General features: G+C 40.4%; 3 protein-coding genes across 4 annotated transcripts; 2 read left to right on the top strand and 1 right to left on the bottom strand.

The window, feature by feature from the left end:
- The first annotated feature begins 4 nt into the window (after positions 1 to 4).
- dis3 (DIS3 exosome endoribonuclease and 3'-5' exoribonuclease) lies at positions 5 to 11,589 on the top strand. Its single transcript, XM_061789019.1, has 21 exons — positions 5 to 539; positions 1,228 to 1,385; positions 1,463 to 1,647; positions 1,724 to 1,797; positions 2,477 to 2,644; positions 2,955 to 3,116; positions 3,193 to 3,306; positions 3,627 to 3,764; positions 3,862 to 4,008; positions 4,241 to 4,357; positions 4,435 to 4,536; positions 4,661 to 4,725; positions 5,134 to 5,218; positions 6,129 to 6,256; positions 6,339 to 6,425; positions 7,293 to 7,449; positions 8,137 to 8,351; positions 8,548 to 8,716; positions 9,595 to 9,753; positions 9,819 to 9,941; positions 10,690 to 11,589. The coding sequence occupies exons 1-21, from the start codon at positions 321 to 323 to the stop codon at positions 10,756 to 10,758; spliced, it is 2,841 nt and encodes a 946-aa protein (XP_061645003.1). The 5' UTR covers positions 5 to 320; the 3' UTR covers positions 10,759 to 11,589.
- Positions 11,572 to 19,508, bottom strand: bora (bora aurora kinase A activator). Of its 2 annotated transcripts, none has more exons than XM_061789021.1 (12): positions 19,269 to 19,508; positions 18,686 to 18,838; positions 18,498 to 18,604; positions 18,355 to 18,400; positions 17,515 to 17,593; positions 17,387 to 17,428; positions 17,266 to 17,322; positions 16,947 to 17,197; positions 15,374 to 15,527; positions 13,552 to 14,072; positions 12,471 to 12,611; positions 11,572 to 12,032 (listed from the first exon to the last, which is right to left on the bottom strand). In XM_061789021.1, exons 2-12 carry the CDS (start codon positions 18,836 to 18,838, stop codon positions 12,012 to 12,014), a joined length of 1,572 nt encoding a protein of 523 aa, XP_061645005.1. In that variant the 5' UTR covers positions 19,269 to 19,508; the 3' UTR covers positions 11,572 to 12,011. The 2 variants fall into 2 exon arrangements, with proteins under 2 accessions (XP_061645005.1, XP_061645006.1); XM_061789022.1 differs by having other exon boundaries at positions 18,695 to 18,838.
- Positions 19,509 to 19,544: 36 nt separating this feature from the next.
- mzt1 (mitotic spindle organizing protein 1) lies at positions 19,545 to 20,677 on the top strand. Its single transcript, XM_061789024.1, has 3 exons — positions 19,545 to 19,816; positions 19,907 to 20,052; positions 20,181 to 20,677. Exons 1-3 carry the CDS (start codon positions 19,765 to 19,767, stop codon positions 20,205 to 20,207), a joined length of 225 nt encoding a protein of 74 aa, XP_061645008.1. The 5' UTR covers positions 19,545 to 19,764; the 3' UTR covers positions 20,208 to 20,677.
- Positions 20,678 to 25,795: the final 5,118 nt, after the last annotated feature.

The following is a 25,795-nucleotide window of genomic DNA, read 5'->3' as shown; positions in this document are numbered from 1 at the left end:
ATAGCGATGGCCGACCAAAAATAACTCCAACGTACAAGCAAATCGTTCACATAAGACGTACAAAACCTTTGTGTGTTATTCATGCTAAATTGCCTTGCATGTTGTAGTTTATGACTGCATGTCATTAATTTTAACTAAGTCACGGTGAATACAGTTTAATTACATTAGGAAAGAACACCGAAGAGCATCCGGCCTTGTTTTAGTCGGTCCGCAGAACGGTTTACACATCCCTCTCACATGGGAACTTCAATTTTTATTTGCAATCAAATGTGAACCGAAAAACGCTCGAGTTTTGCCTTTGAAATATCTGCGCCGTCGTCATGTTGAAGTCTAAAACCTTCGTTAAGAAGACGCGGTCCGGCCGGGTGATGAAAATAGTGCGCGAGCATTACCTGCGAGACGACATTTGGTGCGGAAGCGAGGCGTGCGACGAATGCCAACAGGAGTCCACCGTGTTGCAGAGAGAAGCGTGCATCGAGAGCAACTTGTGCTCATTTTCGCATTACCTCATCCCGGACACTAATGTGGTGTTACACCAGGTAAGGAAACACATTTTGACGCTGTGCCACGCTCGCTGAGCTTCTAAACCAAACAAGAAAGCTATGCAAACATCCTAAAAACGAGAGTTAACATTATGCACAGTTGGAACATGAACACTGCCTATATACCAAACCGTTCCTCTTTTGAAAGTCTGCTAGCTTAATGCTAACATATGATGCAAAACGCCATAGATGGGCTAACAAAAGTTAGCATAGAAGTTACAGTAGTTATAAACCTTCAAACAACTGCTACTTTAACACACATAGAGCCGCAACACATTCAAACAAAGCATACAACAATAGTCACAGCCGTATATTGTCTGTGCTCTATGGGAAGAACAGCTATTACTTGAGCTCCGTTGTGGACCTTCTCTGCCTATGTGGTTTAATTCCACTGCATGTTTTCCAGTAGACCTCAGTGCTGCCCAGTATGTTGCAACTCTAAATTCAAACTTGCCTGTATACTGAAAAACTGCACAATGAGTTAAAAGTCTATGATATAATGAGAGCGTGAACGATGAACAGGGATATAGGGAGGGTTCACTGTACTGTATATGAGTAATGGCCGTTCAAAGAGTGATTTTTTTTTTTTTGGGGGGGGGGGGGGGGGGGGTATTTATGTTTTGGCATGTCAGCAATATTGTGTGTGTTTCATCCAACTCATGCACATTGTTTTGGTGTCCCACAGATTGATGTTTTGGAGGACCCTGTGATTCGTAACGTGGTGATCCTCCAGACCGTTCTCCAGGAAGTTCGCCACCGCAGTGCGCCGGTCTACAAGCGTCTCAAGGACCTCATCCACGAGGGAGAAAGACACTTCTACAGCTTCACCAATGAGCACCGCAGGTAGCAAAGTGCATCTGCATGTCTCTCTTTTGGCTTCGCCTTTAGATGGGGTTGTTATTTTACTTTCATTCCCACAGAGAGACATTCGTCGAACGCGAACCGGGGGAGAGCGCCAACGACCGGAACGACCGAGCGATCCGTGCGGCGGCCAAGTGGTACAACGAGCACCTCGCAAATCCCGATGGCCCTAAGGTGGTGCTCCTAACTAATGACCACGCTAACAAACAGAAGGCACAAGAGAGCGGTCTGCTGGTGTACAAATGTGAGCTTTTTGATTGAATCTATTAGAATTGCTAGACTAATAATCGCCTGATAAAGCGTCTTTGTTCACACACTAGTTGAGGAGTACATCAAGGGCCTGATAGCAAACCCCGAGCTTGTGGATCGCCTGGCGTTGTCAAATGATGAAAAGGTAAGCACATCAGTCCCGCCTGGATTTCACTGGCTTTTTTTGTGATTGTTGTGCGCTAAAATGCCTGCTGTTGTGGCAGTATTTTACAAAAAGTTTCAATTTTTATAAGGGCTTTTGTTGTGATGAAATATAGACATTTAGGTTTTTTCTTTCCCCCTCTTTCCTGTATCTCAGTGACATATAACGCACACATTCACGCACCTCATCTCTGATTACATTACACATTCTACTTGATATTCTAAAGAGGAATGTAGGTTGAATACGAGGAAAAATGCTGGTTCCATATGAAGGTGGTGAGGTATTAAGTCATTAATTATTATAGAACAGTGGTTCTCACACTTTTTACACCAAGTACCACCTAAATAAATACTTGGCCCTCCACATACCACCATGACTAACATTGAAATACAGTAGTATATAGGCCCACATGTTTATCAAAAACAAGGTTTTATTCCTCAAAAGTATATTTGTTATTGTATGCCACTGTATCGTTATGTACAGTTTGAACATTAACACTGCACTAAAATATAATAAAATAAAAAAAAAGTGTACTTACTTAAATAATGATTCAGATGTAAGTTCTGGTGTAATACACAGGGATCGGTTGAGTTTCCTAAATTGTTGCGATCTCGACATGCAAAATCCTTATATCTAATATTTGGCCTCTGATTCTCCTCAGAACGATATCACCTGCAGTAGGGTGTTATTCCCCGAGCACCTCCCGCTGTCCAAGATCCAGGCCGGCATCAAAAGCGGCTCCTTCCTCCAGGGAACCTTCAAGGCTAGCAGGGACAACTACCTAGAGGCCAAAGTCTTTATCCAAAAAGACGAGGAAGACGACACAGAGGTATGCCATTTTAGCACTCAGAGGAGACATATTACAGTAGTACATTAGGAAATCAATTTTCCCCATTGAAATGAATTGAAATGCCATTAAGCTTTTCCAGCCTCCAAGAAGCACCGCTCATGTTTTATGTTTTTAATGAACAGCACTGAGCACCATGCAGTTTTATTTAAAATCATAATAAAATAGAATGTAAATAAAATAAAGTGTAATAACTGTACATACTATAAGTCAAGGCACACAGTAAATTTTCTATATTATGTCTCCTTTAAGTGTATTTTGTGTTAAAACTCGCCTTTCCACATTTACCCAGGTCCTCATCCAGGGCCTACAGAACCTCAACCGAGCCGTGCACCAAGATGTGGTTGCAGTGCAGCTGTTGCCACGCAGTCAGTGGGTGGCGCCCTCTTCCGTCATGCTGCAGGATGTGGGCTCGGCCAAGGACGACACCACCGAAGAAGAGGAGGAGGACGCTGTAAGTTGGCATTGCGCGTGCAATAGTCCAGTTTTGAGTCTGCTTCTGTACGTGATGATCGTCTGTCTGTGAGCAGCTGAGAAGTTCCGCAGGGGTTGTAGACAGGAAGCCCACCGGCAAAATAGTGGGCATCATCAAGAGGAGCTGGAGGCCCTTCTGCGGCATGCTCAATATCTCCCAAATCAAAGAGGTAATGTCAGACTAAGGCTGGGCAATATGGCCTGAAGATAAAATCTTTTTTTTTTTTCTTCTTCCCCCACAAAAATCTGATTTCGGATGTTATATACAACGTTCTCCAGCCTATTCGTGAGTTACTACTCACAAATGGGTCAATTTGCAAATTTCAGTTTAACTTTTCAACAATTTAACATGAAAAACCACCACGACAAATGAACTCAAATAAATTGATTAAATTCGATTCACCGCGCAGCCTTATGTTAGACCGTTCAGTCGTTGTCGCCTTGACGCCAGGCATCAACGCTCATGGCATCGTCTTTGCTTTTCCTTTAGTCGACGCGGCACCTTTTCACGCCCGCGGACCGCTGCATTCCACGCATCCGCATCGAAACTCGCCAAGCGTCCACCTTAGCAGGCCAGAGGATCATGGTGGCCATTGACGGCTGGCCCAAAGACTCCAGATATCCAAATGTGAGTTGGAGCCAACTCCATTTACCACTTTTAAGTCATTGACATGTTGCATCTTAAATATTGTAATTGCGATTAATTGGCATTTTCTTCTCATTAGGGTCACTTTGTTCGTAGTTTGGGCGCGGCAGGGGAGAAGGATACAGAAGAGGAAGTCCTGCTGTTGGAGCACGACGTTCCCCATCAGGCCTTCTCTCAGGTGGTGCTCAGTTTTCTTCCCAAAATGCCATGGAGCATCAAACCAGAGGTAATTGACATCAATAGGAAAAATTGGACTTTGAATTTAGTGCATTCATAATCCAAGGTACCATTGTATATACCTTTTCAGAAATTGTTGTTTGGTGGTGTGCTGTGAGGTTTTTAAAATGTAAAATTTGTCCCTTAGCTCAGTAAAGGATGGGAAACACTGGCCTTGTCCAACCACTGATTTGAGAGGTGTGTCTCAGTACTTTTGTCCATGTGTGTCTGTGTACATGCAGGACATGGTGGGCAGGGAGGACCTGAGGCATCTGACAGTGTGCAGTGTGGATCCTCCCGGATGCACAGACATTGACGACGCACTCCACTGCAGAAAGCTGTGCAACGGGAACTTCGAGGTAGATGTCTCATACGCGCGCTTCCTGTATGCAGAATGTAATGCGTATGTACGCTGTATAAAGTGTGTCTGTTGCAGGTGGGAGTCCACATTGCGGACGTCAGTCACTTCATCAGACCCGGGAACGCTCTGGACAAAGAGGCCGCCAACCGAGGCACGACGGTTTACCTTTGTGGGAAGGTGAGGGGAATCCATGTGCTAACTGCACACTTACTGACAACCGGTTCAAATACAGTACATTTATAAGTAAGTCATCATGTTTTAGCTGGGCGATTTACTTGCATGTGTTGTGTGTGTCCCACAGAGGATCGACATGGTTCCTGAGCTGCTGAGCTCCAATCTGTGTTCGCTACGCTCCAACGTGGAGAGGTGAAGGGCGTTTATCCATATCACTGTCTCTAACCTGGCGGCACGGTGGATGACTGGGTAGCACATTTGCCTCACAGTCAGTTCTGAGGACTGGGGTCGCCTGTGTGGAGTTTTCATGTTCTCCCTGTGCCTATATGGGTTTTCTCCGGGTACTCCGGTATCCTCCCTCATCCCAAAAACATGCAGGTTGATTGAAGTTTCTAAATCGCCCTTAGGTGTGAATGTGAGTGCGAAAGGTTATTTGTTTATATGTGCACTGCGATTGGCTGGCGACCAGTTCAGGGTGTACGCCGCCTCTTGCCCAAAGATAGCTGGGGTAGGCTCCAGCACGCCCGCGACCCTAGTGAGGAGAAGCGGTACAGAAAATGGATTGACGAATGACTCTAACCTGGTTTTGTTTTATGCAAGGCTGGCTTTCTCATCTATCTGGGAGATGACTCAAGACGCTGAAGTTCTAAAAACCCGTTTTACCAAAAGTGTCATCAACTCCAAGGTATGGCACTACCCAGACATGCACATGAGCACGCCGTCGTACATATCTGCACTGATATGGGTACATGGGTGGACCGAAAAATTCTAAATCTATTGAGTGCAGTGGTATGAAAGCCACACGTACAAAATCAAATGAAAATCTAAACTTTTTTCACACCTAAGTGTACATAGTACACATACAAATGAGAGAAAACCAAAACTGCCAGTCTTACTACAGGAAGGAAATACAAGTGGAACCAACACTAGGTAACACAGAGGTGCAAATAGTTTTGATAAAAACAGTTTTCCTTTCGCCTTCTCCTCTTCCCCATTCCACTGGAAGAACTCTGCTTCATTTTCCTCACAGCACGCCAACAAGTTTGTTCATCTGAATCATGTCTGCATCTGCGCAGTACAAAAATGGAATAGTCCAGTGAGTGAGAAGCGAGTGGGGCACTCAGAACGGTTATGATAGATGAAGCATTTTGATTTATTTTTAAGTGCGAGAACAAAGACTAAATAATAATAATAACAATAATAATTGCTCTAAATGGAAGAAAACTTAATCAGTCTTTATGAGACTTTTGAGTGGGCCCTGAAAATCTCAGCGCCACAGGCAATTGCTTGTGCTTGCCTAATAGTAAGTCCGCCCTTGTTTTTGGGCATGATGAGTGTGCGCTGAAGCAGAGCCAAATGCTTCATTGCATGCAGACTTTATTTATAAAGGTGAACAGTTAACACACTGCTCATTAAAAAAAGGTCATAAACAGTAAACATGATTTGGCAAGTTAAAGAGAAGCTAAGAAAAGAATACATGACACTCCTGAGATCAGGAAGGTCCGTAAATAAGCCGCAGGGGTTAAAAAAAATACAGTCTTTAAGGCGGAATTTTACAGTATCTGATTGTCAATTTGTCTCCTGGTTCAATGCAGGCATCTCTGACCTACGCAGAGGCCCAGATGAGGATCGACGACACCAGTATGAAGGACGACATCACCAAAAGCCTACGCAGCCTCAACAAGCTCGCCCAAATCCTCAAGAAGCGCAGGATCAAGAAAGGGTGAGGTCTGCTTAGAAAGCGGGATTACTTGTGTTATCATCGTTTACTGTACATTCCTCATCATATTCATGTTCTCCTTCAGGGCGCTGACGCTGTCCTCCTTGGAGGTCCGCTTCCACATGGACAGCGAAACCCATGACCCCATTGAGCTTCAGACCAAAGAGCTCATGTGAGGACTTCCAAAAACTAATTACTAAACTAACTAAACGCAAAACAAAGAGAAATAAACGTGTATTTAAAACAACCACATAACTTTGTCTTAAAGTCCGCTAGCTTAATGCTAACACTTAATGGGAAAGACCATTGACAGGCTACACGAATAGCATCCATGTTGCAGTGTTATAATCTTTTAAGCACAGATATTTGAATACATGTAGGCAGATAATATAACCATACTCACGGGCATATATTCTTTATCCTCTGTTAAAAATGGCTAATATTACTGTGGTTTACTGGAGTGACTGTCTCCATGTATATCTGTATTATACTGCCCCCAGGTGGCCAAGGTGCACACACCAGCAGGAGCAGCATAATGTCCTTTGAATTGCAGCAAACCAAATTGGCAAAAACTGTTTTAACATGCATTAATTGGAGACTCTAAATTGCCCGTAGGTGTGACTGTGAGTGCGAATGGTTGTTTGTTTGTATGTGCCCTGCGATTGGCTGGCAACCACTTCAGGGTGTACCCCGCCTCCTGCCCGATGATAGCTGGGATAGGCTCCAGCACGCCCGCGACCCTAGTGAGGAGAAGCGGCTCAGAAAATGGATGGATGTTTAATTTCTTTACATTCTATTTAAATAAGTCATTTAAATGATTTTTAAACCATTTGCGCTGTCCATTTTTAGGCAGCTGCCAGCACATACTAAAAATAATATCGACATCGCCCGGAACGATCTTTAAAAATAAAATGTTATTAAAAAAATGGAATTTCCATTTATTTCAAGGGGGGAAATTCTTTGAGATACAAGTGTTTTAAGTTGCAAGCGTGGTCACAGATTGAATCTCAAGGCACCACTGTAATCTTTTGGTCATCAGGGAGACCAACTCTATGGTTGAAGAGTTCATGTTGCTGGCCAACATATCAGTCGCCCAGAAGATTTACGACGAGTTTGCAGAGTGCGCCCTGCTGAGGAAACATCCGGCACCGCCGCCTTCAAACTACGACATCCTCCTGAAGGCAGCAAAGTCCAAGGTAGGTGAAGCACCAAAAGAAAATTTTGATTTATTTAGATTTTTTCCTTTTTCTTTTATTTTTCTCCCCCCCCTCCTCACCTGGAGCTTTTTGTGTGACTACAAAAATATCCGGAAAAGCGTATGAGAACATCTGGACTTTACTTTGGGTTATTCAGTGGCACGTTGGTGGCAGTTTTGTGCTAACTCCCGTTTAACATGAGTTTGACTGTGATTGGTTAATTCTAAACAAAGTTAAAAGAGGATTTGTACACTTGTGTAACCACATTGTTATTTTTACTTTGCACTATCAAATACTTTTTGTTGAGTTGTAAAGGTTATAGGTCACATTAATGGTGGAAAATGTTTTATCTAAAAAAAAAGAACTCCCAAAAACCTGGGAATTAAACAGGGGTGTGTAGTCTTTTTATATCCACTGACTGTACAAAGCTTGTCTCTCACCCGCGATGTATCAGTTCAATGTGCTTACTAAGTAATATGATGGTCAACTTAAAACTTTATGGATTCATTTGAGTTTTATATTTCTAAATAAGTAAAATGAATCCAAAATCTGAAAAAAATTGGAGGAACAGCCTCCTGGAACAGATCATGTTCAAGTTCAGGGGGTCCACTGTGCATGCATAAAAATTCCCCATGTTCATGTTCAAACTGAAATGCAACACTTTCTTTGTTTGGTTGTGTGATTTAGGATGTGCTGATCCACACGGATTCAGCTAAGGCGCTGGCCGACACCCTGGAAGCGGCAAAAGTGGACGGCTTTGCGTACTTCAACACGCTGCTGCGCATCCTGGCCACTCGCTGCATGATGCAGGCCGTCTATTTCTGCTCGGGCATGGACAGCGACTTCCACCACTACGGTCTCGCCTCTCCCATTTACACGCACTTCACGTCGCCCATTAGGAGGTATTCCTCACTCTAAACCGCAAACAATAGGCACCAAGGTACATTTGGGTGAAATGAAAATGATGATGACAAAAGCCTGTATTTATGGTTGCACCCCTAGATATACCTCAATAGTTTTTTTCCCACCCTGAAGTACCCTTAAAGGTCTATTTTGACCTCTTCCCAACTAAATGTCAACTACTATCCTGGTGCGCAGGTACGCTGACATAATAGTGCACCGCCTTCTGGCTGTGGCCATCGGAGCAGACAGCACCTACCCGGATTTGACGGACAAACACAAACAGTCGGCGCTGTGCAACAACCTCAACTACAGACACAAAATGTCGCAGTATGCTCAGAGGGCGTCCGTGGCCTTCCACACACAGGTTAGTGGACAGACACAATGGTTTCCAGTTCAGGAAAATTGTTAATTTAGGGCAGGTCAAAAACACCATCATTTATAGAATGCATTATATAATTCAGTCCAAAATATTCTCTTCTCACACATTTCTTTCTGGCTCACACATATCCACTCGGCAAGCAGTCAGAATAAGTAGGCCGACTAGCGTCACATGGTATTGAGTTACAATGCACACGATTGGTCTATGTATTTACTTTTGCACATACATTTTCAGTACAATACCAGTGCAGTGACTATAAAAGCTGCTAAAATGTCAGGCAGGTAAAAATAAGACTATCTTCAATCGACCAAAATAAAAAATTTAGAAATTTAGACTACCTTGTATCCACAAAAGTTGCGCTGTACCAGTTGCAATAAGACTCCTGTAAATCCACCAAAAGTTGCATCTGTTAAAATGAGAAAATAAACTAAAATACCATAAATCCATCATAAACTGCACAGGTTAAAATAAACCAGGCCTAAATCCTTCAATAGTTGCAGAGGTTGAATGTGACTACCTTAACGCCCTCATTAATTGTGCCAGTTAAAATAAGACTAGCCGAAATCCCACAAAAGTTGCTCAGGTCTAAATAATAATATCGTAAATTACCCAATAGTTGCGCAGGTGAAAATAAGACTCTTAAACTCTCCCAAATTGCATACATTAAATATTAAATGCAAATGTACTTAAAAGTTAAATACGACTGAATTGTATTTGGGCAGTGGTTCTCTTGCATACCACACTGGGACCTGGTATGATCTGCATTTACTCTGTTTTAGTGTAAATGCAGATAATACAAAAACAAATGTCTCCGCATTAGTGCTTGTAGCAGTCAGTTTCACCCCACCCCTCCCTCTTTCCAGTTGTTCTTCAAGAGCCGAGGCATCGTGAGCGAGGAAGCATTTGTCCTGTTTGTGAGGAAGAACGCCATCATCGTACTCATCCCGAAGTTCGGCCTGGAGGGAACGGTCTTCTTCGACGGCAAGGACAAAAGCGGCCCCAACCTCGTATTTGATGAGGAGGTAATAAAGGCGCAATGCGTGTTATGAGGTTCTGCTGTCTAATCACTGTCGCGTTCTGTATTCAGCGTCCATCTCTGACTGTGGAGCAGCACACCTTCCATATATTTGACCGGGTGAAGGTCACTGTCAGCCTGGATGACTCCAATATTCAGCACCAGAAGATACGCATGGCCTTGACTGAGCCCGTGGTAAGGATTGACTCCACTTGTTAGCGCAGGGTTAGGCAAATTTTAAACTCAGGTCATTCATAGATAAGGTTTGTTTTGAGTTACTAGACTGGTCATGGAACAAATTGGTCTACCATTCTACCTATAAATAGCAAAATCTGAAAAACTATTTTGCTGTTTGTATAAATGTACATTTATATTTAACCCATTATCCAATAAAAGTTATCTATTGGATGAAATAAATAAATTAAGATTGAATTAATACAATTAAATTTTAAGAAGAAAAAAACATCTACATATATAAATATATATTAGAGTAATGTACAGTGCATCCAGAAAGTATTCACAGCGCTTCACGTTATTCAAATTTGGTTATAGTGGATGGAATTCATTTTTTTTTCAGCAAAAAGACATATGACGTTGGGGGGGAAAAAACATGGTATACTTATGTATTTGTTTTACATTACCTTTTACAATACATTACACTCAAAAATATTTTTCTCATGTCATTATAGGTTGTTGCGTGTAGAATTTTGAGGAAAAAAATGTTTTCATCGATAACAAATTTGATTGATGTAATGTTTTTTTTTTTTAAACTGTATGAATGTAACCTATTTTGGAATAAGGCTATAACATGACACAATGGAAAAAGTGAAGCGCTGTGAATACTTTTCCGAGTAGGCTGTTAATACTTTGCCCACTACTGGGTTAGCAGCTAATAATACAATGTTATCTTCCCCAAGTGAGATTCCCTCAATTTTCCCATCAGATCCCAGGTGTGAGTGTTTCAGCCACGGACGTTGAAACGCAAAATAAGAAGCCCAAACTGGACCGTTGAGCTGCCCCTTTTCATCGAGATTCTTCTTTGGACAATTTAATGAGACTGCCATACAACCTTGTTTTTTCCTCTTAATTCAAAGGGGTTTTTTATGCTTAGATAAAAAATTTTTACACATCCTTACATGATATCTAAAATTCAATATTTTATGTTTTAAGAGGTCAAAATAAAGTGATGGGCAGTCTGCTTCATCACCTCCAATGTCACTATTGAACGCAGTGTTGGGGAGTAACTAATTATAACTAGATTACATAATTACAAAATGTAATTGTAATCCATTTTATTACTGCGAGAAAATGTGTAATTAAATTAGTTGCTTTTTGAAATTTTCAAGGTTACAATTTTAGTTACATTTGAACAATAGCCGCAAAAAAAATTTCCCCCATGTCACTTCCTCCTACAGCCGACACCACTGATTGGCTCTCTCTAGTCATGTGCCATTATGCCATAGTCTCAACTTTCTCAAAACATTTTTTAGAGGAATCATCCAAGGGTCATGTTAGTGTATTCATTTGAAATTAAGTAGTCAAATGTAATTATCTTACTTTAAGTAACTGAAATAGTTACACTATTATTACATTATCAACAGGGTAACTTTTTTTGGGGGGGGGGGGTTCAGGCAAACAGCATCATGGATTTCACGAGTTATAATTTTTGCTGTATCACGTACTGCAGTATGTGGACATGAGTTGCTTCTTTCCAATGAAGAATGAAACTAATAAAATCTCATTTTTACTCTGCCATTGTCGCACTGTCATGTAAAAAGAAGCGAAGCACCACCATATGGAGGACTGTCATGTTGGCATTCAATAAAGTGACAAGTATTGTTCAGCCATGGGTTTTGTGACTTCAATCATAAGCAAAAACACTCAGGATCACACAAATAATACACTAAAGACCAAGAGAGTCAGTCATTCAGGTAATTTCGGTATTCATTAATTGTCGTCATATTGGCATACTAAAAAAAAAAAAAGCCACCTTTGAGTAAAAAAAATATTTAAATACTGTATAAAAATTGTTGTAATAAAGTTTAACTTAATCACATGGAGTACAAATCTGATCATCACTAACATGATTGTGTCAGCACCTAACAAAATTGCAGCCTCACCCACCCACTACGTTTCCTCTAATGTGCCAGCACCACTGTGTGATAACCGATTGTACAACTTCATTTAATGCCTCCAAAAACGACTGTATTGTTAAAAAAAAAAAAGCTGCAAGAAGTGGATGTCCCTTTCGATGTGTGAAACAGTTCATTGATGAGGATACCGCACCTGGAAAAGGACAAAGTCAACAGGAGTTTTAAGAGTTTCAAAGTTCCAGACCCACCCGCAATAAGTGAAGAGCTGATGCATCTAGATTCGAGATACTCTATACTGTACTGTATAACAAAATGGTTAGTTTAGTTCCACCCCACCCACAGGCTTTAAACATTATTCCGTAGCACCTGTGCTCCAAATAAGTGCCAAAGTGTGCCTGCTTCAAACTATTTGTCACTTTCAGTTGAAGTTCGTCATGCCCCGGTTACAGATTTAAAGGTATACCATGGTCTTAAAAACTCATGTATTTCAAAACTGCTAAAACTTTAGTAAGATAAAGTAACAGCTAAAGTAAAGTAAAATCAAGGTACCACTGTACATCAAACCATGAGTCACTTTATAGATTTACCATCAGAGTTTCTGTACTGTAACAATCAAGGGTGTTCGTGGTACCTTCACTTTTGAGGGTTTGTTGAGGTGGAAGGTATCTTCCGCAATGTTGGCGCTGAAAGACTCTTTGCCGTGATAGTCAGAGCCGAGGCCGTCGATCAGACTGCCTGCCCCCGTTGAGGTTGTTTGGTACCCGCTGTCCACCTGCACAACGCCACATACCCAAGTGTCTGGTTGTTATCCCAACATTGATTAAAGAAGGGTTTGAACGTGTGAGTTACATACAACATTACAGAATTTTTTTTATAGACAAAGTCCCGGGTGAACTGGAGCCTATCCCAGTTGACGAGAGGCAGGGTACATACATTTAAATCAATCTTTTTAAAAGAGGAATTAAAAATAAACAACTGGAAAAAAATGTGGTTGCACCAGTGTGCACAACGGCTTCGAAATGGGGATATGGCTGTGTTCTGAATTTCTTCGCATTCAAACTCGGGACACACCTGCCGCAATGTAGAGCAGCTCTGATTAACCCCAAATAAATTTCAAATGTTCATGCAGCTGCAGGAAAGCAAATAAATAAATAAATGTCAGGAAAAGCCTACTAGAAGATCTGAAATGTATTTGGTCTTCAGTATCCCCCCCCACCACCACAAAAAAAATACCATACTTTTTCCAGACCCCAACTACCAAACTTCCCAGTTAAAAAAATCTGTTACTTCTATGTTAATTTTTTTTAAATGAATTTGAGTAACTAGATGTGTACTATGTAAATCAATCAATCATCCAATTAATTGTTTATTTTCATTATTCAGAATATGAGTGCCAGTATGTCACCAAATAATTCCAGAAAACTAGGTAGGTAATATAGCGCCTAGATTACATTACATTAAGACCAAACCCAAAAATTTGTAATGTTCAATGCATGGCAGAAAATAGAGTGGCAACAGTCTTGGAAACATACATATTTTACCAAATAGGTTTCCATTTCCCATACTTTTCCAGGCCTGAAAATTTATCGAAACCAATTCCATACTTGCATAAGTACTCAGGACTGTGCTCCACTGTACTGCCCAAAACATTTGGCAAATCCCCCCCCCCCCCCACAAAAAGAGAATTAAAAAAGTAAATAAAAAATACAAACCTGCATACTGGAATCAAATATACTGCTGCGTTCCGCCAAAAGAGAGACAAATATTTGAGAGGTTTCCATGGCCGACACATTGCCCATACGAGAGCTGGTCAGCCGTCCAGGAAGGCCTCCGTTGTCTCCCTCCTCATCCTCCTCTTCCAGTTTGCCATCCATCCTCGATTCCTGATCCTTCTCCATCTTGACAGGCTCCATGAACCCCGAGCTTTCAGCGTTAGGAGCAGAATTGTCCTGAGCCAGAAAGGAGGATCTGTCCGGCTCCACCGAGAGGACGGAAGGCGAGACCTCTGCCTCCTGGGGGTCTGGTAGCCTGGGGTTGAGGACCGAGGAGATGAGCGGCGGGGTGGTGCAGCAACGGAATCGAGGCCTGGGATTGGCTCGGGGATGGTGCTGGTGTAGAGAACAGGTACGGATGGGAGAGCAACCTTCCACGTCTGGACTCATGGTAAAGGAGGGGAGATCCACGTCCAGGGGCACGCTGTGGGGAGTCAAACTGCAAGGTCGCTTCCACTCGGCTGAGGAGGATCAGAAATAAAAGTGTCACACATGAGCTTTAGAGCAGGGTGGGAGAACTTTTGTGCTCAAGGGCCAAATTTGATTTTTAAAGAGAGCCAGGTCATTTGGAGATGATGTAAAAGTAAATGTCAAAATGTGGATGCAAAATAGTTTCATTGAATAACCCATTTTCATTTTTTATTATTTATAATTAAATTAATTATAATAAATCCACTATTTAACACAATAAAAAATGTTTTGCAGTAAGTCAACAAAACAATTGTTTAATTAGATGAATTACAAAATTTAAAAAATTTGTTTTAATGAACCCATTTTAGAAGTTAAGTTCTAACCACTCGGCCACTGGTTAACCTACAGTCAGCTGAAAAGTGATGTCAGCTGAAAAGTGATGTCTTCTTTCACAGTGCAGGCAACAATTGAATAAAATGTGTCTGTGAACTAAGATCTGAATTTACCTTCAAAATAACTTTGAAATCAATAAATAGTTTCAACATCTGCACCTCTGCAAACTGGCTGGCTGAGATTGCTGCTTGAGAATATTACCGCAAATGGCATGGGCTGACTCGGCTCCATGTCTGGGAGGTGGGAGGGTTTAACAGTAACTCCGTTTAGCGTTATAGACTAGAAGCCACCATCTTTTGTACTGCACAAGGACCGACTGCACATGTCAAACATTTAACGAGAGTCAATAGCTAAAGTGTTTATGCACCCTAAAACGGACGTTGCGTCAGTATATGTGACAACCACAGGTAAACGAAACAATTTTATTCAACATTAATTGTATACTATTTATCCAATTCATCTAAAAATAAATATAAATTGTAATATTTTCATTATTTCACTTTTGTCCTTTTCAAGGGGAGTCTGAAGCATTAACCCAGAGGAGGAAAATCACTATAGAAAATGGATGGACAGTTCTTGAATAAAGTCAGTCCAGTATCGTTCCTTGTCGTCCCAAGGTTGAAACGCGGGAGAGACTGAGCTTTTTGCTGCCGCAGCCCCAAAACTGGAATGAGTTGCCCCTCCAGGTTAGACTAGCTCCCACACTCCTTATATTAAAAAACAGTTTAAAAACCCATTTGCTCTCCCTGACATTCTCAGACCCTTTAAGAGAGTTGGCAGTGTGTGCTTTGATTTTATGATTGTGTTGTCTTTTTATGTCCTGCATTTGTTTTATGTAATTGGTGCTACAGTATACAGTATGTTATATTTTATATCTGCTGATGTACATCGCTTTGGTTAATTCTATTGTTTTTAAAGGTGATTTATGAATAAACATAATTGGATTGGAGTACCATACCTGAGCCTGTGGGTGTGCGCAGCGTACATACAACGATGGGTGAAATGGTGGGAGAGGCTGTGCTAGCAGGTGATGACCTATCAGGGAAGAGCGGGCTGGCATTGCTGCTGTCCCGGAAGCAGCCAGTCTGGATCGGACTGGATGAGAATTGACCCTGTAGAGCAGTGCAGAAAATGAGGTCGTTTGAATGTTTAAGTTTACAGTGGTCCCCTGATTTAGGAGTTTAATTTGTTCCATTACCAAGCTCGTAACTCAATTACCGTAATTTCACATGTATAATGCTCACCCCCCGCCCCCCCAAATTTTTTTTTGTCAAAAGTCAATAGTGCCCATTATACATAGGTATAGGAGAAAATGAAAAAGACTTTCACATTTTATAATGTATGCCGCCATCTAGAGGTTATGAAAAAGCTGTACACTTGCATTCCAATATGCCACCGCCCCCTAGAGGTTATGGCAAAGTTGTACACTTTCATTCTAGTATGCCACCTAGAGGTGATGAAAAAGGTGTAGCCTACACTTTCAATCCAATATGGCAGGGGTACATATGACTGCATCTCTATATATATACATATATATGTATATATAAAATTGTGCTGATAAGTTTACATACCCAGGCAGAATTTGTGAAATATTGTTTTTTTAATACAACTGATGACTGCAACAACAACCATCATTAATTTCTTTATGGTTATATTTTGTTTAATGATAATGCTTTTCTGAAATGCTCGACTGTTTAATTTGAATCTCATTAAAATAAAATTAAATGTGTTTCACCTAATCCATGTTTTCTTTAAAGAATTGTACCCATTTTACAAATTCTGCCTGGGTAATCAAACATATGAGCACAACTGTGTTTTCTCATTTACTAAATAAAAGTAGAGCTGTGAATTTCAAAATAAGTAAATAAAAATAAAGTATTATGTGTTCAAATAAAGTGCTTAACTTGAGCATAATTCTTGGAAAAAAAACTAAAAATAAGATAATAATTAATGTTTTGATATGGGTAGAAGCCAAATCATGCATTGTAAAAATGCATTATACATAGGTTGAAGGGTTTTTCAGAATTTTTAGGTCAACTTTGGGGGTATGCATTATACATGAGAAATTACGGTATCTCGTATTATCAAATCATATTTTTATTACATAAAAAAATAGCAATGTAAAGAAACAGAGGTTATGAAGTATAATTACATATTGTAGTTTTCATATGTTGGATGTGTGCCTTTAAGGGGCGGGGTCTAGTGAGTGACAGCAGAAGTTGTAGTTGGATGTTAGTTTGTGTGTAAGCGTCTGAACATGAGTTCCTTGTGATTTGTCTCATTTCGTATTTGTGTGTTTATCTGTTTGTCCCGTTCAATAAAAAGCTGAAAGTGCTTTGGGGACTGCGGGGGCTATGCCCACATGCGAGGGCATTACAGTAAAATAATTCCTTAATTTTTTTCCCCCACCTCACTTCAGCGGCGGCGTGTCTGAAGCTCGATCGTAAAGCAAAAAAAAAAAGACAAAGCGAGGGCTTGTGAGTCGAAAAAACGTAAGTCGAGGTACCACTGTATTTGTGTTTTGGACTCACCGTAGAGGGAGTTGAAGCAGACACACTGCATGACAATGGAGATGAAAAGATGGCAGATTGTCCCACAAAATTCTGGGTCAACAGCGGCCTCTCTTCCCGGGAATGCCCTCTCTCTGGGCTCGGGGGACTGGAGCTGTCTGAGCCACTGCAGCTGCCTTGGCCATCCAGGAAGAGTTTGCGCCTCAAAGAGGAAGAGCTGAGGCTCTCCTGAGAGGCATCGCTCGTCGCTTCCTCACTGCGGTAATACTCCCCTAGGAGACGATCACCGTGAGATGACAACGGGAGAGAACCATTCGGACTGTGGCTATTATCGGCTTACCGAGAAGTCTCTCCAAATCAAAGCCCAACGGTAACGAGAGGCTCGTCTGACAGGCAACTGCAACACAAACTAGTTAATTACCGGTGAAGGGAAAAGTTCCTAACAATGAAAAACTACGGACCTGTTTTTTTTTCCTGCTCCTCTATCATCGGCGATAGAGACCCTGAAGATACACAACAATACGCTAAGATGAAAACAAATCTTTTAAATCCAGATATGTCTAGAAAACAAGATGGCGAGGAAGCAAACCTGTCTTATATATGTGTGGGGCTTTCTGGGTGTCTGACATAGACCATGGCGAGGGCACAATTGCTCCCTTGGTAAAAAACTGGATGGGGACACGAACAATACACATTATAGCCATGTCATGCATGTACATATTATTCACTATATTTCCATCCATCCGTTTTCTATACTTCGTTGTCATTAGGGTCGCGACTGAGCTGGAGCCCAGCTGATTTTGGCCAACAGGACACATGCTCTATAGCTAAGCAACCATTCCCACTATGGACAATGTAGTCTTCAACGAACCTAATATGTATGTTTTTGTCATGTGGGAGGGAGCCGAAGTACCCCTACATATACTATTAAATTCATTGCATTTATTGTCCTTTTCTGATGTTTTAATATTGGTGTTGTTCCATGCTTGATGATCACAAGGCTACATGGTCACACAACTGTCCTGTGTTCCAGCCGCATACCCTGGATTGTTTTGACTATATCACTAACTATGTAGATGTTCACTTGCCTGACGTCAGGTTCAGTCCACCTCAGTGATGGTGTGAATATAAGTATGACTGTGAATGTTTGTCTGTCTGTGTGCCCCGTGATCGACTGGTGACCAATCCAGGGTGTAGTCTGCCTTTTCCCTGAAGTCAGCTGGTATAGGCTCCAGCTCCCTCACATCTCTTAACAGGGTAAGGGGTAAATAAAATAGATGGATGGACATTTTGACTACCCATAGCTTTAATAGGATTTGCATCACCTTAATACAGTAGCACACATTATACAGTAGCGTTGATGCATAGCATATATTGACAAAAGGGGTGTAAAAATGTATAAATTGTCTCATCTCTCATCACAACATACCTGCTCGATTGCATTCTGACGCTTTTCTTCAATGTCAAAGTCTGTCCTTGAGATTTCAAGAAGCAAAAGATACTTTTAAGCCAACTTGTTACCCTACCTGGAAGAATTTCACGCACTTTAATTGCAGCATTTAATTTTACTACCTTGTCTGGCTGAGGTAAAACGACTGTCGCTGGATCTCCTCTTGATCTATGTGCACTGGGAGAAGACTGGCCATGTCGTCGATTGACCAGTTGAAGCCGGGGGGAGCCTGTGCAAAAGTGGATCGACACTTACAGACACAATATGATACAGCATTTGTCATGTGATATGAAATGAGGGTAGGACTTACATGACTTACATCTTGTGATAACTTGAAAACGGATGGACTAGGCACCAGGGGCTCACGGAGGTGGTGGTAGTCGTTGGGACTCTCGAATGGATTCCTTACTGAAGGTTTCCCTGGTGTTTCTGGAGTGATGTGTGGCTCTGGGTTGTCCCCCATCTTTTATAGTCACAATAAAAACAACCACAACAAAATATTTTGATCAGCAAAAAGGTCATTGAACAGTGATCCCAAACAGTAAGGCACAGCATATTAGTGTGCTGTGAGAGATCATCAGATTCCCCACGGGAAATGTTCCAAATACAATTAATTGAAAATATTATTTTTATTCATTCTTACATCATGCAGTACAGAAAAATATATATATATATTTATTCCGCTAAGCCAGCGACGTATAGCAGTGAAAGGTCGAACAAATAAATGCTCTTCCACTACCAGCCACATTATTATTATGTCAATATTAAATACTTTCTGTGACATTTTTTGCTTCGTGGTAAACCGTTAGATTTTTCTCATGTAAAATATGTGCTTTGGCTCAATAAAAGTTGAGAAATAGTGTCCTACAAGACGACATCTTGTTTTACCTTACCTTAGTTTCCTGGTTTTCGTTCGAGAAGAGAGAATTCCCTTGGTTTTTTTTTAGCTTCAAAACGATATGATATATATGTACAATTTACGTGATTGTCACATGATAGAATAATCCAATACTTTGAAGCCACAGACGACCAAAAGCCACCCGAGAATAAAGAAAGGTAAAGGAAGCGTCCTTACTAGTGAAGCGCTTTTGGACTTTTATTTCAATTTCGCCCTCGGCACCCACCGGCCAATAGAAACATTCCAGGATGTCCGTTGCAGCCAATCAGTGCTTTCGATCGTCATGTCCGCTTCCTGTTTCTCCAAGCTAACTCCAGCAGGCTAAACAACGCGAGTGTAGAATATTGCTTCGTCGTCTATTTTCACGAGACAATTCTGTTTTATAGCTTTCATAAAATGACCTGAAAATGTTCAAGTCATTTACACTCAATTGGGTAAATTGTTAATATTCTCGTGTGGGGCCTGTAGCAAGTTAGTATCCATTCAAGGCCATGGCAAGTGCATCCAACGCTAACCTGAATGCAGTCCGGGAGACTATGGACGGTAAGAGTGGCATTTTAGTGACTTTATTGTAATTCATTTGAATGCTTTGTTGGGTTTAGAACGTCTGTTTTCCTGGTATCCTTCTCCCAGTGTTACTGGAGATCTCCAGGCTGCTAAACACTGGCTTGGACATGGAGTCTTTGTCCATCTGTGTGAGATTATGTGAGCAGGGCATAAACCCAGAAGCTCTGTCTTCTGTCATCAAGGAGCTGAGAAAAGCCTCCGAGACCCTCAAGGTACACAGACTTCATCAGTTGAGCTCCGATGTGTTCTGTCAAAATCTTTGCAGTATGGCAATTTAGCAGAGGAATTTAAACTGAAGTGTCACCGTGGTGAGGTAACATTGTTTATTTTTGTTTTACAGGCTCCTGAGAATTGCACAAATGGATGAAGCCTTCACTTGGGGTTTTTAACTGGAATGCACCCGTTTCTTTACCCGAATCATGGAAGTTGCAGCCATTTTGTCCTCACACTCTTCCCTCTGATGCAGATGTCAATCTGAATGTTTTTCCCTAAAAAGAGCACTATCATCTTAATATAAGCAAACACATGACATTTGTAATAGTCCATTTTTAATCGTGTTTAATTTTAAATGTTAGAGAAGTGTCTTTTTTTTTTGTTTTTATATTTTGTAAACATCCATATTGTGTCTAATTCAAAACAACAATCAAAGCCACTAGATGGTGCTGTAACACCCTTTTTATAATCTGCATTTATTTTAGTTCAGGTTCAAAATGGGCAACAGCCACATGTAAAGAGATTAAAAGTAAAACATCTGTAGTGTTTACAAATAATTTTCAGTATTACACATAAGGAAAACTGGTCAAATGAAAAGTCTTGAATAAAAAAATGCATAATACAGTTGAGTCTGATACTATATCACAAACAATATCCGATAACTGATACTGTTGTAATATAATTCTGATAATTGACTTTTTGGAAAACCATAAAAATGACCTGATACATTTTATACTGTACATCTTTAGTGTGCCAACCCTATACAAAAAGCAATTCAATATGATTTGGACGTTCTTTTTAAAGTACAATTGGTCAGGGCATATGAAAGAGAATCTCAAAATACTGTGTAGCTCAACACTTCATGGCCACTTCTTTGGGTAGGGTGTATCCTTTTACTTAAGAGGGGCCATTTGAATTTTTATGACGTCCTCAGAGGGACATACTAAAATATATGAAAAAAACATGCTCATTATTATATATATTATGAGGATTTTAATGACTTTTTATAGCAGTTCCTCTCTGTGAGGCTGATGCAGGTTCCCCACCTCTGGTGTACACATACACTAGAATCGATGCTAGAGCTCTATCATTAGGTATTACAGACATACAGATCATTTGGTTGAATTAGAAATTTTCACCATTTCCTATCAAAGTCAGCAAAAGCCCGATTATCGAATGTCTCCGAAAGATTATCCTGTGTGATTATCCTATGTTGTGTGTTTAGAGTAATGTTTGTGTGCGGGTGTGGTGGAGAGTAGAGTACATCACAAACGGTAAGAGCAGCAAGAAAACACATGCATCATCATCATCATCATCATCATGTGTGTTGTCTCACCCTTAAAAAAATAGGTACATACAGTATGTACCCCCACCTTAACTACAGTATATGTTAACCACATATTAAAGATTTTCTATTGTAAATATTGAGCAGGTTTAACATTTATAATTGTAAGCAGCAACTGTTTTCCAAGCAGATCTGAGAGGGAAAATCACTCAACACACTACACCACAGGATAATCATTAGAGTCGTCCAATAATCGGGCTGACTTTGATTGGAAGGGGTGGGGGAAATGTTTAAATTCAGCCTGACTATCAGTGTGTGACCCCTTCATACACACCCAACACGTCTTCTGGGGGTGCAAATTCCCCATACGAACGGCAATGATTTGAAAACTAAATCATCACATCGTCGCATTTTTTATTTTGGGGGGCACGTTGCGACCTTCCCAGAAATGCTGTCCTGTGTAGCTGCACATATTGCACATACCAGAAACGACCACTACACTTGTGCTATATTCTTACAAAAAAAAAAAAAGTTATCCAGATATCTGGTGAAGATGATCAAGCTTACATCAAGTACCCAAGTGCACAGTGTATTGTTTTCTTTTCTTCACTGTCTGCAAAATAGCTCTATTCATCTTCCAGAAAACATGCTGAAAGCACACAACTTTCCTCCACAGGCCAATATTCAGGCTTGATACAACCTCTCATCTGCGACTGCTTGTAATACTGGCTCATCGTGTGTGTGTGTGTGTGTGTGTGTGTGTGTGTGTGTATGGTGGGGTCCACTTGCATGCGGGCAAGTTGATTTGCCAATGCTGCTTTAAGATGTCTACAAATGAGGGTTCACCCCACCCCCTACTCTTCCCACCTTTAAGCCATCTGACAATAACGCCCCTCAGAGGAAGTCAGCGTGTGAGCTCAAGGGTGTCGGCGTAAGCATTTTCTACCTTGACTGACAGGCCGGCGCTTCGAACGCTACGCTTGCTCCTTTTTTTGATCTGTTAACACACTTCTCTCTGTTTTCCTCAATAGGAACGCCATGTTTGACTCGTATGAATCAGACGGGGCAAACACTCAAGTAGAACTAAAGATACTGTACTTGTTTATAAAAAAAAAAAAAAGAATGGTAATGGTAGAAGTACTAATTCAACTCCTTTAACTTAAACAATACAGGCTGAAATGTAATAGAGTAAAAAAAAAGAATTATTTTTTTACTGTCAATAATATATAAACCAGTTTTGATAATTGCACAATGGAAAGAATCTTGCTAATGACAGTAACTGAAAAAAATAGACCTTATCTGTATATTGGCTTTTTTCAGATTAGATGGATAATTTTTGAACACCGGAAGATGTTGGTTTTTAGGCTGGCACAAGACAAAGTATTCACTATGAATCATTCTCGGAACCAAAATCAAATAATTCTCGTAAATAAGGCCACGGATGGGTAATATGTTGCTTATCCGAATCTGTTGCATCATAATTGTCAGTGATCCCTGCCTCACATTCTTCCATATCACCGCCGTCTCTGAGAGAAGAGTCAAACAAATTTTTCCTGTGGCCACATCTTAGTTATGGTTTCCCCTCTGAGGGCTGTTATGACTGTGTCATTTAAACATATTCTGTACAGGCGGCCATATGGGCTATAAACAGTTGCCCCTTATTACATACTGTTGACAAATTGACTTTGAAATCAGTAGTCATGCAATAGTGTGGCATGCTGTACAACTATTCAATTTATATTAAGGGATTTGGTGGAAAAAAAATGTTTGTAAGATCTGTTCAAAGTGAAGGACAATAGCAATTACTGTACAGGTTTTTTGCCCCAAAACCCCCCCCCCCCAAAAAAACTTGACAAGCAACACGTGGTAGACAACATGAGGGCCACATAAAGTGATGTGGCGGGTCAGATCTGCCCCCCAGGCCTTGAGTTTGAAACCTGTGCCATATGGTCTTAATCAATTATTCAAAATCTCAAATTAACTTTTTGTGTCGTAATCCACGAAGTAATCCAAAAGTAACAAACCTATTTTGACAAAGCAAAGAGTAGAAAGTACAGATATCTTTTACGTACCTTTTTAAATGTCAGAAGCAAAAGTAAAAAGTAATCAGAAAAATAAATACTCAAGTAAAGTACAGATACAGTGGTACTTGGTACTACTTAGTTTAATTTGTTCTGTGATCAAGCTCATAATTCAGTTTACTCGTGATTTAAATACATTTTCCCTTTTGAAAATAACTCGATGCCATTAATCCGTTGCAGCCCAAAACACCAAAAATTTTTTGCAACGTGTTTATAATAAAGGAAAAAAAAGCAGTGTATTGTATAAACATAATAAAAAATAACAACAGAAACTGTAAAGAAATAAACTGGTTTTATACAGTATAATTAGCATACGTTGCGAAAAGCCAAGTCACAATAACAACAGCCATCCTATTGTATGCGACCCTTTAAGGGGCGTGGCCACTTAGTTTTCGAATTTTGGCTTACTGTAACTACTTGCGAGTCTTCTGATTTTTCATTTGTGTGTTTGAATGTTTATACTGTTCATGGAATGGCCCTCCATTTTTTTCACTTCAATCGAGCGGCAGCATACCTAATGCTCGCACGGAAGTCAAATTTTGACCTACAACAGGAAAATAAGTAAATAAATAAAATAAAATTAAAAAATCAACCAAGCGATGCCACCTTACTAGAAAAACTTGGAGCACATTTAAGTCAAGGTACCACTGTACCTGAAATACTGTATCTACTTAAGTACATCATTTAAGTATTTGTACTTGGTTACTTCTTGGTTACTATATCATTGAGTATGAGTGAGGCATTCAGATGTGATGCCCCAAAGTTCTAAACACCCCCAGGCCTCCACATAGGGAAAAGGGGGTGTGGGGTGTAGATGGCGAAAGCCCCACAGTGTGAATCCTTTTCTTTTTTTTTTTTTTTTTTTTTACACAAAGCAAAAATACTTGCTTGATTGGCGAGTGTGGGCGTGGGAGTCTTCCGTGTTTGATGTGTTCCTCCTGATCCCCGCCAGACACTTTGATCTGCCGTAAAACAAAAATATTCCCAAATCCCACAGTCCTGACTGGATAGATTAGCAGCCATATATGCATAAACATCTAAAGGGGGGCTGCTCAACTAGGGCAGTGGTCAGGTCACATGACTGCAGCAACTTCAAGCGGGCCCTCGCATCCAAAACTTCTAAAGGTGTTTATGTTTGTATGTCTGATAATTACCCGGGCCCCGTACGTTATTATTTTTTCTTAATAAACGAGGGCATTCTCATTTAAAAGCGCAGGACCCTCGCAGTGCCATAATGGTCCTGGTGCGGGAAGTGGATGGTACAAGAAATAATTAGACTGATTAGTGGCTCCTTGTATGCGAAAACCCAAATTATGGACAGTGCATTTTGGTGGAAAAACAACTACTGTTTATGCTCAACTTCTGAGTGAGAAATGAAGAAGAAAGTGGGAGGCTGACCAATTTATGACATAAAAACAATAATTGAGCCTTTGTATGATGTTGTTTTGATGAGATTGAAGTCCAGTTTGGGTGCTCATTAGATGATCAATTAAAGAGCAAGACTTTCTTCATGTTTGATGCACCTTTGCGTTAGCATTCTTCTTCTTGTCTCGTGAATGTCTCGTCTCTATTGGTGTTGTGAATGTGGAAATACAGGGTAATCTTCCTTCCATTTTCACAATTGTCAATCAAAAACCAAAACAAAAATCTAAAAGTGACTGATTGTTTAGTTTTTTGTACTTCCATCTAACACAAAAAACAAATACCAGATTTGATATTTAAATTTGAGATCAAATATTATTTGTTCATTCTATTTTCAATTGGCAATCGATTCAAATGAAAAAGTAACTCATTATTTTGTTAATTGTTTTTAAATCTATCACCATTTTTTTTTTTTTTTTACTGCCTCATTTTTCATAGTAAAATTTGGGCTCAGCTCAAAAAAAACTGCCCACAGGACTGACTTTGAGTTTTATATTTCACTGGTCTTGTCCGTGCGACCTGCAAGTTTGGTAACAATCATTGGTGAAGGTGCATTAGCTTGTTAGCCGCCACAATCAGTCCGGACCACGACCATGATCCATCAGCCATATGATAGCATTTGATTGTTTTGAGCAGTGATTCTCAAAGTGGTACTAGTACTATTAGTGGTGCGTGAGGTCCCTCTAGTGGTACACAAAAGAATCACTGCCTAACTACAGTTCAGTTGTATTCAACTTTTTAGGACAATACATTTGCATTTAATCTTCAACAACCGTTTGTTTTAAAACTATTATTTGGGTAATTTTTTATTTAACCTTTATGCCCAATAAATTTACAAAAAACCTCTACTTAAGTTAAACATGAAACCTTTTTTAACATTTAGTTAAAATTTGAGATAATTTGAGCGAGAATTGGCTATGTTATTATTAATTTTTGGGGGGGAAAGGTAACTGA

This window comes from Phyllopteryx taeniolatus, chromosome 11 (assembly GCF_024500385.1).
Source record: "Phyllopteryx taeniolatus isolate TA_2022b chromosome 11, UOR_Ptae_1.2, whole genome shotgun sequence".
NCBI lineage: Eukaryota > Metazoa > Chordata > Actinopteri > Syngnathiformes > Syngnathidae > Phyllopteryx > Phyllopteryx taeniolatus.
Note: the sequence above shows the minus strand (reverse complement) of the source record. Positions and strands in the feature narration are given on the sequence as shown.